The sequence below is a fragment of the Pagrus pagrus genome, assembly GCF_965226575.1.
Source record: "Pagrus pagrus genome assembly, chromosome: 23".
Classification (NCBI taxonomy): domain Eukaryota; kingdom Metazoa; phylum Chordata; class Actinopteri; order Spariformes; family Sparidae; genus Pagrus; species Pagrus pagrus.
In genome coordinates this window covers 20,368,775-20,382,609 of record NC_140205.1, presented here as the reverse complement: position 1 = coordinate 20,382,609, position 13,835 = coordinate 20,368,775, and the positions used below count along the sequence as shown (strand labels likewise).

The following is a 13,835-nucleotide window of genomic DNA, read 5'->3' as shown; positions in this document are numbered from 1 at the left end:
ACCATAACTGCTACCACTGAGAAATAAAGTTTTCTTTTAGAGTGAGTAAGGTTTTTTCAGGGGAATTACAAAAATCTTTGCTACATGTTTAATTTGGTTTCACGGGCTGCATTTGGCCTGCCTGAGGCCACACAGATGACAACTTCCTGTAAACAAGAACAGTCTGTCTTTTTCCTGTCACCCTGTTAGGCAAAAAGTTGCCAAGCTGTCAGGTTGATAGTTTACTAAAAAACAGTCATGAATTCATTGTACTGTTTTAAAAGTCAGAGCTACACCTTACGCTTTGCTTAATGAAGCAATGTTCTTCAGGTTTCTCATGAGGTGATTTGACAGCAGCCTTTAACCTGCACTTTGTTGTGTTATTAGACTTCAGCTTTTCCAAAAAAAGCGATTGGAATTTAAGATTAGACTGACCTGATTGAACATATCTGCAAAACCACAATGAGTCACAGGGACAACACAGACAACATAGGCATGGCCAGTTATAAAACAGTATTATGATGACAGAGATTCTGCTTTAGTACAAGCATTTATTGGAATTTTTACTTAATAAGTGATTGTTGGTAAGACCAGCAGGTTTAGGGTTGAAAAGCGGCTAGACTGAATCCCCAGGCTGACTTGAACATCTGCTGCCAAGTTACCCTTTAGCAAGACACATACTGTATACCTGAGCTGCCGAGTGGTCAAAAGTGGTACATTGTACTAGAATTTTCCTAACTGATCTGAAACCTGTAACATGTTGTTATGTGTGTTTTTGTGGCCCACTTTGCTCAATATTTACTACTTTTATGTTTACAGCACAATTTCATCATGCTAACGCTGATGTGTCCTCATAGGGAGCTGTGTGAAGTCTGATAAATGTCCTGAAGTGATGTCACTTTAGTCAAGGTTATTTTGGTCTGTAGACTACAAGTTAAAGTAAATATTGATAACTTTTTTTTATGTAGATACATAATGAATAATAATACAGAGCTATCTACAGAGCTTGGAAAAAGGTGCAGAATAAAAGTATCTCTTTTCATTAAAAACATTATTATGGTTGTGAATTAATAATTTTATATTAGGCTATAACATGCTTCATCAGCATCAAGAGTCTTGGTAGTTTCCACTTTGTGTGAAAAAAAAAGTAAAAATGGCTGATTTCTACAGGATGGGTCCAGCATACTGTACTGCCATAACATTAACTGGCCAGTGTTAGCAATGTTAACATTAGCTAGTGTTAGCGACATTATTTCTTTTATTTCTTACCTTTTTATTATATTGTTTATTTTTAACTATTATAATTGTTCATTGTAATATTACTGTCCTTTGGCTGCTGTGACACAGAAATGTCCCCGTTTGCCGGACGAATGAAGGAATTCTGATTCTGATTCAAAACATTAGCTAGCATTGGTAACACTCGCCAGCTAATGTTAAAGCAACTTTAGTGTTAGCGACATTAGCTACCAGTAACTGGCAACCACTTAAGGGGGCAGATGATTTGAACAACAGTGGTGTTGTGATGTGAATGCAACAGTAGGGGAGCGATGGAATGCCACATGTAGTGGCTAAATAATGCCTTTAAAATGAAAAAAACTCTGTGGGTGCGGAGTTGGAAAGAGGTGAGCTTACTAGACCTCTATAGCGTGCTCCTCATCCGTACTGTAGGTTAGCAGCTCAAAGTTACATTAGCTGCTAATAGTATAACACACCTCAATGTCTACTTGTCTGCTTGTCATTAAGGTGCAAATGAGGCTGATGAGAGCCGAGTTTGTGGGACCGAAAAAACAAACAAGGAACTAAAAGAAGATCAAAGGCTCCATAGACATGGAAGAAACCACAGGTTGAGGTTCCTTGCGATTGGCTCTTGTGTGACCATCTAAGATGACCTTTTTTGCCTTTAGAAGGGGGCATCCCTTCTACTGAAGCACGATTTGCCTATGATAGAGATGCACTTATCAATATCAGAAAAAGAAGTGTGGGGTTTGGATTGAGTGCAGCAGACTGCGAGAGGATCTCCTACAGTGGAATCTGATGAGTGGCCCGCCAGACCAGCAAGACAAAAAATCACTGAAAATGCTGTGAAATGGAAATAGAGGTGGCATCAGAGCTAAGCTGATCGGACTTGAACCAATAGCTGTTCCTCTAATGTCCGGTCGCAGGAGATTATAGTAGATGAGGTGTGACTCAGGCTCACTCAGAAATGGGAAATTAGAGACTGCTGTGCGCACATCTTCACAGAGATGTGGTTAACCCCTAACATTCCGGATCAAGCTACTGAATGGACAGACCTTGTTCAGAGCTGACAGGACACAGGACTCCGGTAATAGGAGGGGAGGAGGGCTCTGTGTCTACACAAATAATGCTTGGTGCTCAAGCACAGTTAAAGTGGATGGATAGTGTTCACCAGATGTCAAATTTCTGATGCTAAAATGTTGAGCATATAATCTGATCAGAGAATTCACCAGTGTTTTTATCAGCAGCAACATTACTAAACAATCAGAAGGAATTTTCAGTTTAGGTAGAGATTTTAATCAAATAAAGAAATATCCTTAACCACGTGTATACAAACATTCCTGGCAGCTACAAAGCCCTCCTACGTCCTTACTTTGGCCTGTCGGATCATATTTCTGCCTTCTGCCTACAACAGTTGACTGTTATGAGATGACAACATCAGTCTTGAAGAATATACATCTTCAGTGACTTCATAGATCAGCAAATGTGTTGATGATGTGGTGATCACAAAGACAGTAAGATTATTCCCCAACTAGAAGACCTGGATGAATGGAGAGGTAAGGGCTCTATCCTTACCTTTCGGTAAGGTGACAAGGAATCATACAACACTGCCAGAGCAAGCCTGAAAGCTGGCATCAAGGAGGCAAAGAGGAGACATCAGCAGAGACTGGAGAGGGACCTCAACACCAAAAACACAAAAGATATGCGGCAGGCAATTCAAAATGTCATAGGTTACAAAAATCATGTGTGTGGCCATGTTGCCGGATGATCTGAACAAGTTTATGCTCGCTAAGATCTCCTCAAAAAAGATTAAGCTGTGAAGTGAGGACTGGCCACTGTCAGTAACAACAGCAGATGTGAGAAAAATCCTGCTGAGAGTGACAGCCAGCATCATTCCCGCACCTAAAATGTCTGCTGTGTCTAGTCTAAAGCCTAATTTATACTACTGCGTAAAGTGCTGTACATGGACACGGAGAGCCCTCTCCGTCGCCGGAGAGCCTGTCGGAGACCCTCTCCGTACTCTGGGCACATGAAAGATTTTTTAAGTGTCCTTCACTCCGTTGAGGGGAAACGGAGACGGCAAGGGCTGTGATTGGTCTGCTAAAAACATCATTTCCGGAATTACTTTTGAAAGAGTTTGACTTGTTCGCAATCAAGACGAGAATGAATCCGATCGAAGAACGCCTAGCCGAAGAAATTAGAAAATACGAGAACCTTTATGTAACCTCCTTAAAGACATACAAGGATGCTTGTATCGGGGGGGAAATTGCATTGCGTATCCGGCACCACGACGGAGAACTGCGAAGGCTCGAGGGGTCTCCGTGGTTGCGGAGTCGGATTACGTATTACGTAGTAGGAGTAGTATATTCGACCCTTAAATGTCTACCACCCTGTGACTCTCACCCCCATCGTGATGAAATGCTTTGAGAATATGGTTCCCCAGCACATCAAAGACACATCCCTGCCAGCCTCTCATCAGTATGCTTTCAGAACCAACAGATCCACAGAGGATGCCATATCTACTGCCCTCCACTCAGTCTTCACTCACCTGGAGAATAAGAAAAGCTACATCAGGATGATGTTTGCTGACTTTAGCTCAGCATTCAATACAATATCACCATGAAGCTGATTGGAAAACTACTCTGGGCTTGAGCACAACACTCTGCAACTGGATACTGGACTTTATCATAAGCAGACCTCGGAGAGTACGGATTGGTAGTCACGCCTCCTCTATGTTGGTGCTCAACACTGGAGCCCCCCAGGGCTGTGTGCTCAGCCCAGTCCTGTTCACATTGTACACCCATGACTGCACTCCCATTCATCAACAGAACTCTATTGTGAAGTATGCATTCAACACCACCATCATTAGTTGTATTACAAACACATTGAGTGTTAATTTCGGGGGTAAATCAACAACATCTACATTAGTGGAGCTGAGGTTCCTTGGAGTTTGAGGTTCCTCTGAGTTTAAGGTTCCTTGGAATTACCGTCGCTGAGAACCCTGAAAACCACAGAAAAGGCTCTACTTCCTACAGAAACTGAGGAAGGCTCAAACAATATTTAGTTAGCCCTTGTCACACAGATTCCGCAATATTGTCGCAACAAAGGCTTGCCTTAACACCGCCTTTGTGTGTTCACACTGAACCAAGTAATGTCGGCATAAAGCCGTGTATCCTTTACTAAAGCATACCCCAAACGCAGTTAACTCCCCCTTCTTCTGGCAAGTGATTCAACAACTAAGAGAGCTTTAGACCAAGACCCTAAGGTCTTTCCCTTTGCACCATGAGACCATGCAACAGAGAGTTCTAAGGTCAGAATATCTTACAGCAGGTTCCACCAGTGATTTAATGACAGTGTGTGGAGGTTTCCAGCGAACAAAGACATGTTGAAAATCATGTCACATAATCATCGCCAGTCAACTACGGGAGCCACCAGGAGTTGGTAGAACAGACAGGGTGACTAGGGTCAGTTACTATCTCTGCTGGCAGAACGAAGCTGTCCCCCAAAAAGGCAGTGTGTTTTTAAAACCTTCGTTATTAAAAAAATGACGATGAATTTACCTTGTAAGCTTTTAAGTAAAATCACTAATGTATTGGCCATTTAGGGTTTGCTGAAACACTATTTCAGCCAACATTGCAAGAGTTAGTTTCTCTTGGACTCTGTCTCATTTTCATGTTTATCCCCCTTTACTTATTCTCTTCCTGCTGTCTCAAATTCCTGACTGTCTTCTTGCTTTCTCTCCTCTCTCCTCGTAGGCACCAGTTTACTTCAGGAGATTGTGTATCTCGTGAGTCAGGGAGCAGACCCTGATGAGATTGGCCTCATGAACATCGATGAACAGCTGCCTGTCTTAGAGTACCCCCAACCTGGCCTGGACATCATACAGGTAATGTAGCTAAAAATATGTTAGCATTCATTCACTTCATTAATCGACTTAATCATTCTGGACTACAGGAGTTCTGGGGGCCTGCTGGGTGTGGCAGCATTATGATAAAACTGACAACTTGTTTAGATGTGTAACATGAGATGTTACTGGTAGCTGTTTCAATTTTACACCACCAAAATCCAAACTAGGCTATCCTTGCTCACAGTCACAAGGATTCTATCTTTTAGTTTAATGAGAACATAAGAACAACTGAACAGCAAGGTTGTTTTTAAGGTTTATCACATCCTCAGACACTGCTGGGTGATTAATATTTTAGGCTTTACTCAAACAAAAGTTGTAGACCAGTATGGAGAGACATCAATAATTCTCAGGTCTACCCTGAAACAAGATAAGCAGCTGTTAGCCTATCTAACTTAACTTAACTTAACTCAACTGGGAATGTTTAGTTAGTTTTTTGTTTGATTTTGCGACTTGAAGAATCCATGCTAATCCCACACAGAGTTTACACCTGGCCCTCTGCCATTGTTGCAGGACAACAATGGCAGAGGGCCACATTACTCTATAGTAAATGAAAGTAGAAATACATTTTTGAGCAGAAAGACTAAGATAGATTAACAGATGGCTCATATACATTCATCAATGAATGCACTCAATAAACAAACTGCCGAAGTTCAAACTAGAGTCAGTGCCACCATGGATAATATAGTGGATGCTGATAAAAAGATCACAGGGCTGCTCAAACAGTAGAGGCTCTGGAAATGAAGATGGATTACGACAGTCAAGTCTGCTGATTTTTGGTGTGTTGGAGGGTGCGGATTAGAATGACATTGTGGCATTTGTGCAGTTTTTTGCCGGAGATCCTGGGCCTGGATATACAAGGGGCTTCTCCTTAGCAAATTGAAAAAAGGCCTCATAGCTCTACACAAATACAATGTCCAGAACAAGGCCTATAGTCTTACCAACAGACGACAAAAGTGATGAACTGCGCCCGGGAGCGAGGACAACTTCTTTTCAGCGGGGGAAGGATCTCTACTTATCCCGACTCCAGTACGGCTGTTCAGAAGAAGCTATTTGCCATTTGATTTATTCCTTAAATACAGCTGTCCTTTACTGATAGTGGGTGGTTACTGGAACTGTGTAATAAAAAAACTAAAGATACAACAAGCCTTGAATCAAATGCTGGAGGAGGTTGATGTTGTGTTGCACAATCTGCTCTTAACACAGTGCAATCCAGAAAAAAAGCATAAGAAATACAAATATGGAAACAAATAAGGGCACTATTTGTCTAACTCAATAAATAACACCTTCAAATTCAGAAGAAAAGCAAATTCATACACTTCAGCAGTTAAGTTAATCCATAGGTTTGAGTTAATTTGCTAAAAATATATTTTTAAGCCATGGTTGAAGGAGGCTCCAGTTGCCGCGGAACTGGTATCAGGGGCGGAGAAGCTCAGACAGGCTTTATTTGAAAACCTGTATAGCAGTGACTCTCAGCCTGTTAGCCATCTGTCAGTTCCGGTGTCTGCTAGCGCCTGCGGTTCCTCGTCGCTGCCCGGGGCTTCGTCTTCACTACTGCCCAGCGCCCCAGGGCCGTGCCTGCCTAGCGCCTCAGAACCATGCCTGCCCAGAGGCCCAGCTCCAGTGTCGGAGGCCCAGCCAACGCCTGCTGGGTTTTCTCCATTAGAAGCATGGCTGACACCCCAGCGGATACCTGTTCCCGCTACTTCGGCGGCGGCCTGGCTGACTCCTGGCAGTGATTCCCAGTTGGTGGTCCGGCTGACACCAGAGGGTCCCAGCCTATGCCTTCGCCGTCGGAGTCGGCCGCCAGAAGGTCCCAGCCTATGCCTTCGCCTTCGCCATCGCCATCGCCATCGCCGTCGGCCACCAGAGGGTCCCAGCCTACACCTACGCCGTCACCGCCGGGCTCCAGAGGATCCCAGCCTATGCCTTCTCCGCTGGCCGCCTCAATATCATATTTTATGCTGCACGCCTTTCAATCCTCTGTGTTTGGCTTGATGTACACCCACCTACATTATCACTGGTATGATAAATTACAGACATTTTCTTTACGAAAGGTTATATGTATCGCAAGGAACCTTATTTGAGTTTGTGACAGAGTGGTCCCCGCTCAGTATGTGTTTGGTTGCGAGTCTTCAACAATAACCTGTCTTGGAGTAGATTGAGCTTAAGTTGCTCATTAAGCTTTTTTTGTTGCTGTTGTTGCACTTTTCTCCCTTTTTGTGTTTGTGTTTTTTGCCACTTGTTTTTCAGTTTTTTATTTTGTATGTATTCATGCTTTGAAAGCAGTATAAGAGAAGTGTCTTTAATTTGACTACACATGACTGCTGCAGGAATAAAAAAAAAAACACACTAAAAGGTCAGATTACTCATGACAGGGACTGTGAGAACAGTTGTATAATGTTTTCTTTGGTTTTGCACAGTCTCCTAAAATCTGGAAAAGTCACTGATGATGTTATCAACTACATATTTATAGCACAAAGCCTGAGTTACAAATGGGGTTGTGAAGTTTTATTGATGAAGGCATTGACCCGGCAGGGAATGTAGGCCAAGCGTAAAATCTTTTTTGCAACTGTTTTTTTTTTTTCTTTTTTTTTTTTCATTTAATTTTTTTCTTGCACAAATTGAAAATGTGCATAAAAACAGGTAGATATAAATGCACCTAATGGTATGTACTTCTCAGCAAACTGCCTACTTCAACAGAAAACAAGGAACACAAATGCAGATGTATATAGCAACTATGGTATAAGACCAATGCAGAGCCAACATTAAAGCTGCTACAAGGAACTTATGTTTTGTGAGTGTTTCAAAACCAGTAAAATGTTCCTTGAAGTATGTTTAACGGATTCCCGAACTTATCAAGAACATCGTCCTTGCCACAAATTATAAGTGAAGAAAAGTAATTTACTTTAGAAAAAGTAACTACTCCCTTTGTTTCCACAGGAGCTGACGTCCCCTCGTCTGATCAAAAGCCATCTTCCCTATCGATTCCTCCCCACAGCCATGCACAATGGAGAGGCCAAGGTCAGTCCATTGAGGCCTGACAGCAGAAAGGACTATTCATTGCATTAAGATGCTAATGTAGACATTTTTGTCACTTATATTTCTAGGCAGATTCACATGTTAAGAGTGTGCCCTAAAAGGAAGAGCCTTTGTCTCTAATATGAGGCTTAAGCAGCATGACATGGGACTAATATTATGTATCTGACGGCATAGGGTATTGTTGTGGTTCTGTTCTAGGTGATCTACATGGCTCGTAACCCTAAAGACCTGGTGGTGTCCTACTACCAGTTCCACCGCTCTCTCAGGACCATGAGCTACCGGGGAACCTTCCAGGAGTTTTGCCGGCGCTTTATGAATGACAAGCGTGAGTATGGACTGGGACATACCTTGTCTGGTGACCTTAATCTGGTTTCAGGTCAGTGAACTCCTGTATCTCTGTATCTCTCTCTATCTCTCTCTCTCTCTCTCTCTCTCTCTCATAGTGGGATATGGTTCCTGGTTTGAACATGTTCAGGAATTCTGGGAACATCGTATGGACTCCAATGTCCTCTTCTTGAAATATGAAGACATGTACAAGGTAACACCTCTTGTGCTTTTTTAGCCTTTGTCTGCTAGTATGTAACTCCAAGTCATAAGCCACTGCTCTGGCTTTAGTGAAGATCTGACTCCTCTGACTGTTTGGTGTATCAGATAAGTACAGTGAATCAGTAAACTTATCTAGGGCAGCTTCTGTACTGATGAGTGAGACTATGTACTGTGCAGCTCTTTGGTATGAAATCACTTTTTAACCTATATTCATACACTTAAGGTCTTTGTGAGCATGCATGCTTACACATTTTTTGCGCTTTTATTGAGATGTACCTCGGACAGAGAGTTTCAATGCTGAGTAGCCCTGAATGCAATATCCTGGTCGCCATTAGTCTTGTGGATGAGGAATAGTCAGAGTCCTGCCCAAGGCTGTGCTCTGATTTGTAGCGCATCAGCAATATAATCAGGAGCCAGCTTTTGAAATGCCTTAGCAGGATAAAATCTTCAAAACAGCACTGAAACTTGCCATCTATACATATATTTTCTTCATCTTCCTGACAGCTGCAGCTGCACATTTTTCTTTTTTGTCTTACTTTCCATTGCAGTAGGTTCCAATTTCCAAATTGTCAATATTGCTGAATAGTAATATTCTAATATAAACTCTGACTAAAATGTGTGTCTGTGTGAGTTAAAACACTTAACAAGATTAATAAAAATGCAAAGTCCTGGATGTCAGGTCTATTAATCTAGTCATCTGTCCAACACAAAGCGAGATATAGTATAGTCATCAACTACAAGCCTGTTGTTGTTGCTATTATTATTGTTATTTTATCACCATCTCCAATTGGCAGATTTACATTAAATGCTCTGAAGAGATAAGGAGACAGCCATAGGTCAACCTTCAAAGAAGGATGTTTCCCCCATACCCAAAGGCTCTAAAAATATATTTACTTGTACAATTTGTCAAACAGGACATGTATTATATGAATCTTTCTCTGATGTTAAACAGATGATTTAGGCTTTAGTGTATTAATATGAACCTTAAGTGATAAATTAAAAAGTTAGACAGGCCATAAATGATTTTCAATGAATGTGACAAGAAAATAAACCTGTAGGTAATGTGTTACTCTGTTTGAACTAACTTCAAAGACCTCACCTATGATTCTGTAATTCGGTCTTTCAGTCAGTTTGTTGATTTGGCTACACAACTCATCAGTTTCCGCTAGTAAGACAACACATTCTCACTCCCAACTCATCATATATGACAGCTTGATCAATGGCCTGAAGCTTCAAACTATGATGCAGTTTTGGAGGTGAAGGGGTCTTTTGTCAAGTTGGCAATAATAGATAGCACACATTGCCCAGTTACACTTTCAAAATAAAGCTTGCCGACAAACACTTCACATATTATGACATATTAAGGCTTTTGGACAGTTACCAATGTTGTCAAATGACCAGGATTTGAGTAGGTTTAGGCCTCAAAACTACTTGGTTAAGTTTGGGCCCCAAAACTACTTAGTCAGGTTTAGACTCCATAAGAACTTTTTAAACTTGGTAAAGTTTAGGATCATACTTTGGGATAAAATATCTACATTCAGTCTGGTAAATTATCCACAGTACTACTACTACCTCCAGTGTTGTAACCACCAACAATGTGTTGTACAGCAAGTTGCTAGATCATCAGGTGAGGTCTCCTGACATCTCAGTCTTTCACCCCTCATCAAAACGGTCCACTTTTTGCAAACAACACAAATCTGGTGGCTCTGCATAGATCTCATCAACAGTCCTGTGTAATGATAATGATAAGATCATTTGAAATTGGAAAACACACACTGGTAAGGATAATTCAGCAGCACCTTGACATTGGTAGGGACATGCCAGATCAAAGCATATGCTGACAAAAACCCTGCATGTAAAGGAAAACTTATCTGTGAACCAAAAGCACATTTCCCATCATTTGCCTACAACCATAACTTAATTTAACCTTTAGTTTGATTCGTTAAGATGTGGAAGCTCATAACATTCTTGTGTAAAACTCTGCAGTTAAAGAAAAAGAACATAATATGCCACATTTACAACAATATTTGACCTTTGCTTTCTCAAAGGCCCCTTTTTTTTTTTACATTATCTGATCTTATCGTGGTTATGAGGCACTGACTCACATCATAGGCTTTTCTCAGAATTGGTTTCTTAGAACTGAACAGAGAAGACGTAACCAGTCTGAATGATTCACTGTTTGGCATTTTTGCATAAACATGACCAACATGCCCAGTGTTGAGAAAAAATCCACTCTTTATTGTATGCCATTTGAATTAATACTTTTCCAGTTCTCCGTGGAAATTGCCTAAGTAATGTCAATTAATTAAAAATATATAATGTAAAATAAGTTACTGCATAGGATTCACCCCCTTCAAGTCGGTGTTTAGTAGCTGCACCTCTAGCCTCAATCACAGCACAGTGTCACAGTGTCAATCAGGCCTGTACATCTTCTCCAAGTCTTCAGTAAAAGGGGCAAATTAGACACTTAATATACACAGTAGCAGTGGTCATACATAAGACTACATTAAATTAAATTTAAAGCTGCACTATTTATATTTATTTTTATATTGGCAATGATCAATGGTGTAATGTAAAAGAACAAAACAAACTCACTTATAGTGATAATCCCGCTAAATATGAGTGGCTCTACAAAGCTTTTTAGCCTCTTTTAGCTCATTGTTTGGTTTTCCAAAGGTTCCTCAAAAGTTGGTGGAAATCAAACCAGACCTAAAAGGAGAGGGAATATTAAATGTACCTTAATCAGGTTGGCGAGACGCACGACTCAAAATAAATGCTAATCTTGCTATATTTCTGCTGGATATGTAAACGGGCAACTGTTTGCTAACACGTTAGGCAAAGGCAATTATGCAATATTACTGTTTTAAAGGAATAGTTTGACATTAGAGTCAGAATTAGTTAGTTAGTTCTAGTTAGATAATCAAAACAACTATCATATGTAGCTTACACTAAGTAGGAAACTAGGAGGGCTGAGCTCTGCATAAAGACACGAACGGCTATACTGGCTCTGTCCAAAGTTAACAAAACCTCTTCTAAAGTGAACTGATTATTAATTAACACATTATATCTTGTTTGTTTAATCCATTAAGAAATAGAGGAATAAATAACCATCAGTCTCCAGCCTGCTTTGTGCTAATTGTCAGCAGCCTAATGTGCTGTTAGTTTTGTATTTGTGATCATAGTGACATTAGCATTTAACTTTAAGGTGCAATATATAAGAATTGGTCACCTGTTGAATTCATACTCCAAACAAAAAGGAGACAGCATACCACCAGAATAACCACTAACTACTGTTAATTGTAACAGCTGTTAGCTGTCAGTTAGCTTAGTTAGACCTTCAGCTCGCGCCCAGGACAGGGAGCTCAGAGTCAGATTGTTTACACTGCAAGCACAATAACTTTAAACTGCCAGGAGGCTTTCAGGCCTGAGACAGTGGTGACCCATCAGGGAATTCTGTCAGGGAGTGGGAATACAGGGAATACAGGGTTGAGGTGATTTACAGCAGCTCCGAACAGGACTCTGGGGACAACAAAGACACTTAGGCACAGGGACCGGAGATACATGACGCTTGAGAGGAGCTTGAGAGGATGGCTACTGACAGCAGTCGGTACCATCTCTGAAGGCCTAGCTATACTGTTAGACTATTGCCTCTTGAGGTACAAAGTGGTATTGTGAGACAGGACTAGCTTGTTAGCATGTTAACTTCAGTAGATATCTCTGATACCTTACAGATATCACACAGACGTCTTTGACATATTTATCCACATTCTGTTCTGTTTTTAGTTAATTGTTGAGTGTTTTAAACTACAGTTCTTGCTTATTGCAACTTTAAAGCCCTGTGTAGCCTATAGCCTCACAGAGCTGCAATCTGGGTCAATAATTCTAACTGAACATGCCTTGAACACACAGACACCCATATATAAACATGCATGTGTATACAGTATAACCCAGTTCACTGATAACCCATATGATCCTAGATAATAAATTGTGAGAGCTGTACATGTTGTCCTTACAATTGTCATATGTCTGCAGCAAGTGTGTCTCACCTTTCTACCACATAGATTGTGTGAGCAAGGGAGCACTGTGTTCTCTACAGCTGTGGGTGGATACTGTTTAGGGAAGCAGAATTGCTGCCATCATATTATGTAAGAATTCAAGAGGGAGGCAGTTTTCTCTATAATTGTATGAAATGATTTTTTTCATAGATTTCGAATTTTTTTCTCCTCCAGGATTCGGGGACGTTTGTGGAACAGTTAGCTCGTTTCCTGGGTGTTTCCTGTGACAAGGCTCAGCTGGAGGGCATGGTGGAGAGCTGTAATCAGCTCATCGAGCAGTGCAGCAACACAGAGGCACTGTCCATCTGCAGGGGTGAGTGGAAGAGGATAAACACAACATTCCTCTGGTCTGCTAACTAGGCAGAATTTTGAGTTTTTGGATCCTTGTCATCTGCTGTGAGATGCCTGGCTGAAAGGGCTCTCGTTGTAGCTGACACTGACACTGTGGAGTAGCATTTCCAAAGCATCAGGCTTGCCAAATGTGTCTCAGACCATGTCTGCCTTCTCTTCTACATAATGGAAAATAAAAAACATGAATAAAAAAATGTGAAAAAACTCGACAGCAATGTCTCTTTCCAAAAATCACGATAATTGTAAATTACCCCAAGCATCTGTTTCTGCATTATGATAAAAGAAATTGGGCAGCATAAATGCTGATACCGATATATGTGATAGGCCAATATTGGCTGATAATATTGGCCAACCATATGACAGTCAGATTCGAGTACTTTTAGCATCACAAGCTGAGAGCCATCTAGTTCCATTATATTGGAGAAATGGCAGGCATCTCTATGGCCAATATCTCCAAAACTCACACCACTTACCACATTTTCAAATTTGCAGTCTTCAGCACTAACCAACACTGACTCAGATGACATCACTAGAGGACATACCCTACATAACGTTGGTAACACAGAGGCTTTCCTGTCCAACTTTTGACAATTGTAGGTGCACTACTGAAGACCTATAAACGGACTTAGATGTGTACAATCAATGGATTTCACCATTACTATAGGATTGAATATTTTGTCTAGATCACTTTAGATCACCATGTTACTGGTTGGGTTTTTATT

General features: G+C 41.0%; 1 protein-coding gene across 1 annotated transcript in view; it reads left to right on the top strand.

Moving 5' to 3' along the window:
* The window catches only part of sult4a1 (sulfotransferase family 4A, member 1), a 34,095-nt gene that overhangs the window by 9,148 nt on the left and 11,112 nt on the right, over nucleotides 1–13,835 (top strand). Inside the window, exons 2-6 of the mRNA XM_084345389.1 lie at nucleotides 4,971–5,101; nucleotides 8,063–8,143; nucleotides 8,360–8,486; nucleotides 8,605–8,699; nucleotides 12,937–13,075. Coding sequence (XP_084201515.1) covers nucleotides 4,971–5,101; nucleotides 8,063–8,143; nucleotides 8,360–8,486; nucleotides 8,605–8,699; nucleotides 12,937–13,075 — 573 coding nt within the window. The remainder of the gene's footprint in view (nucleotides 1–4,970; nucleotides 5,102–8,062; nucleotides 8,144–8,359; nucleotides 8,487–8,604; nucleotides 8,700–12,936; nucleotides 13,076–13,835) is intronic.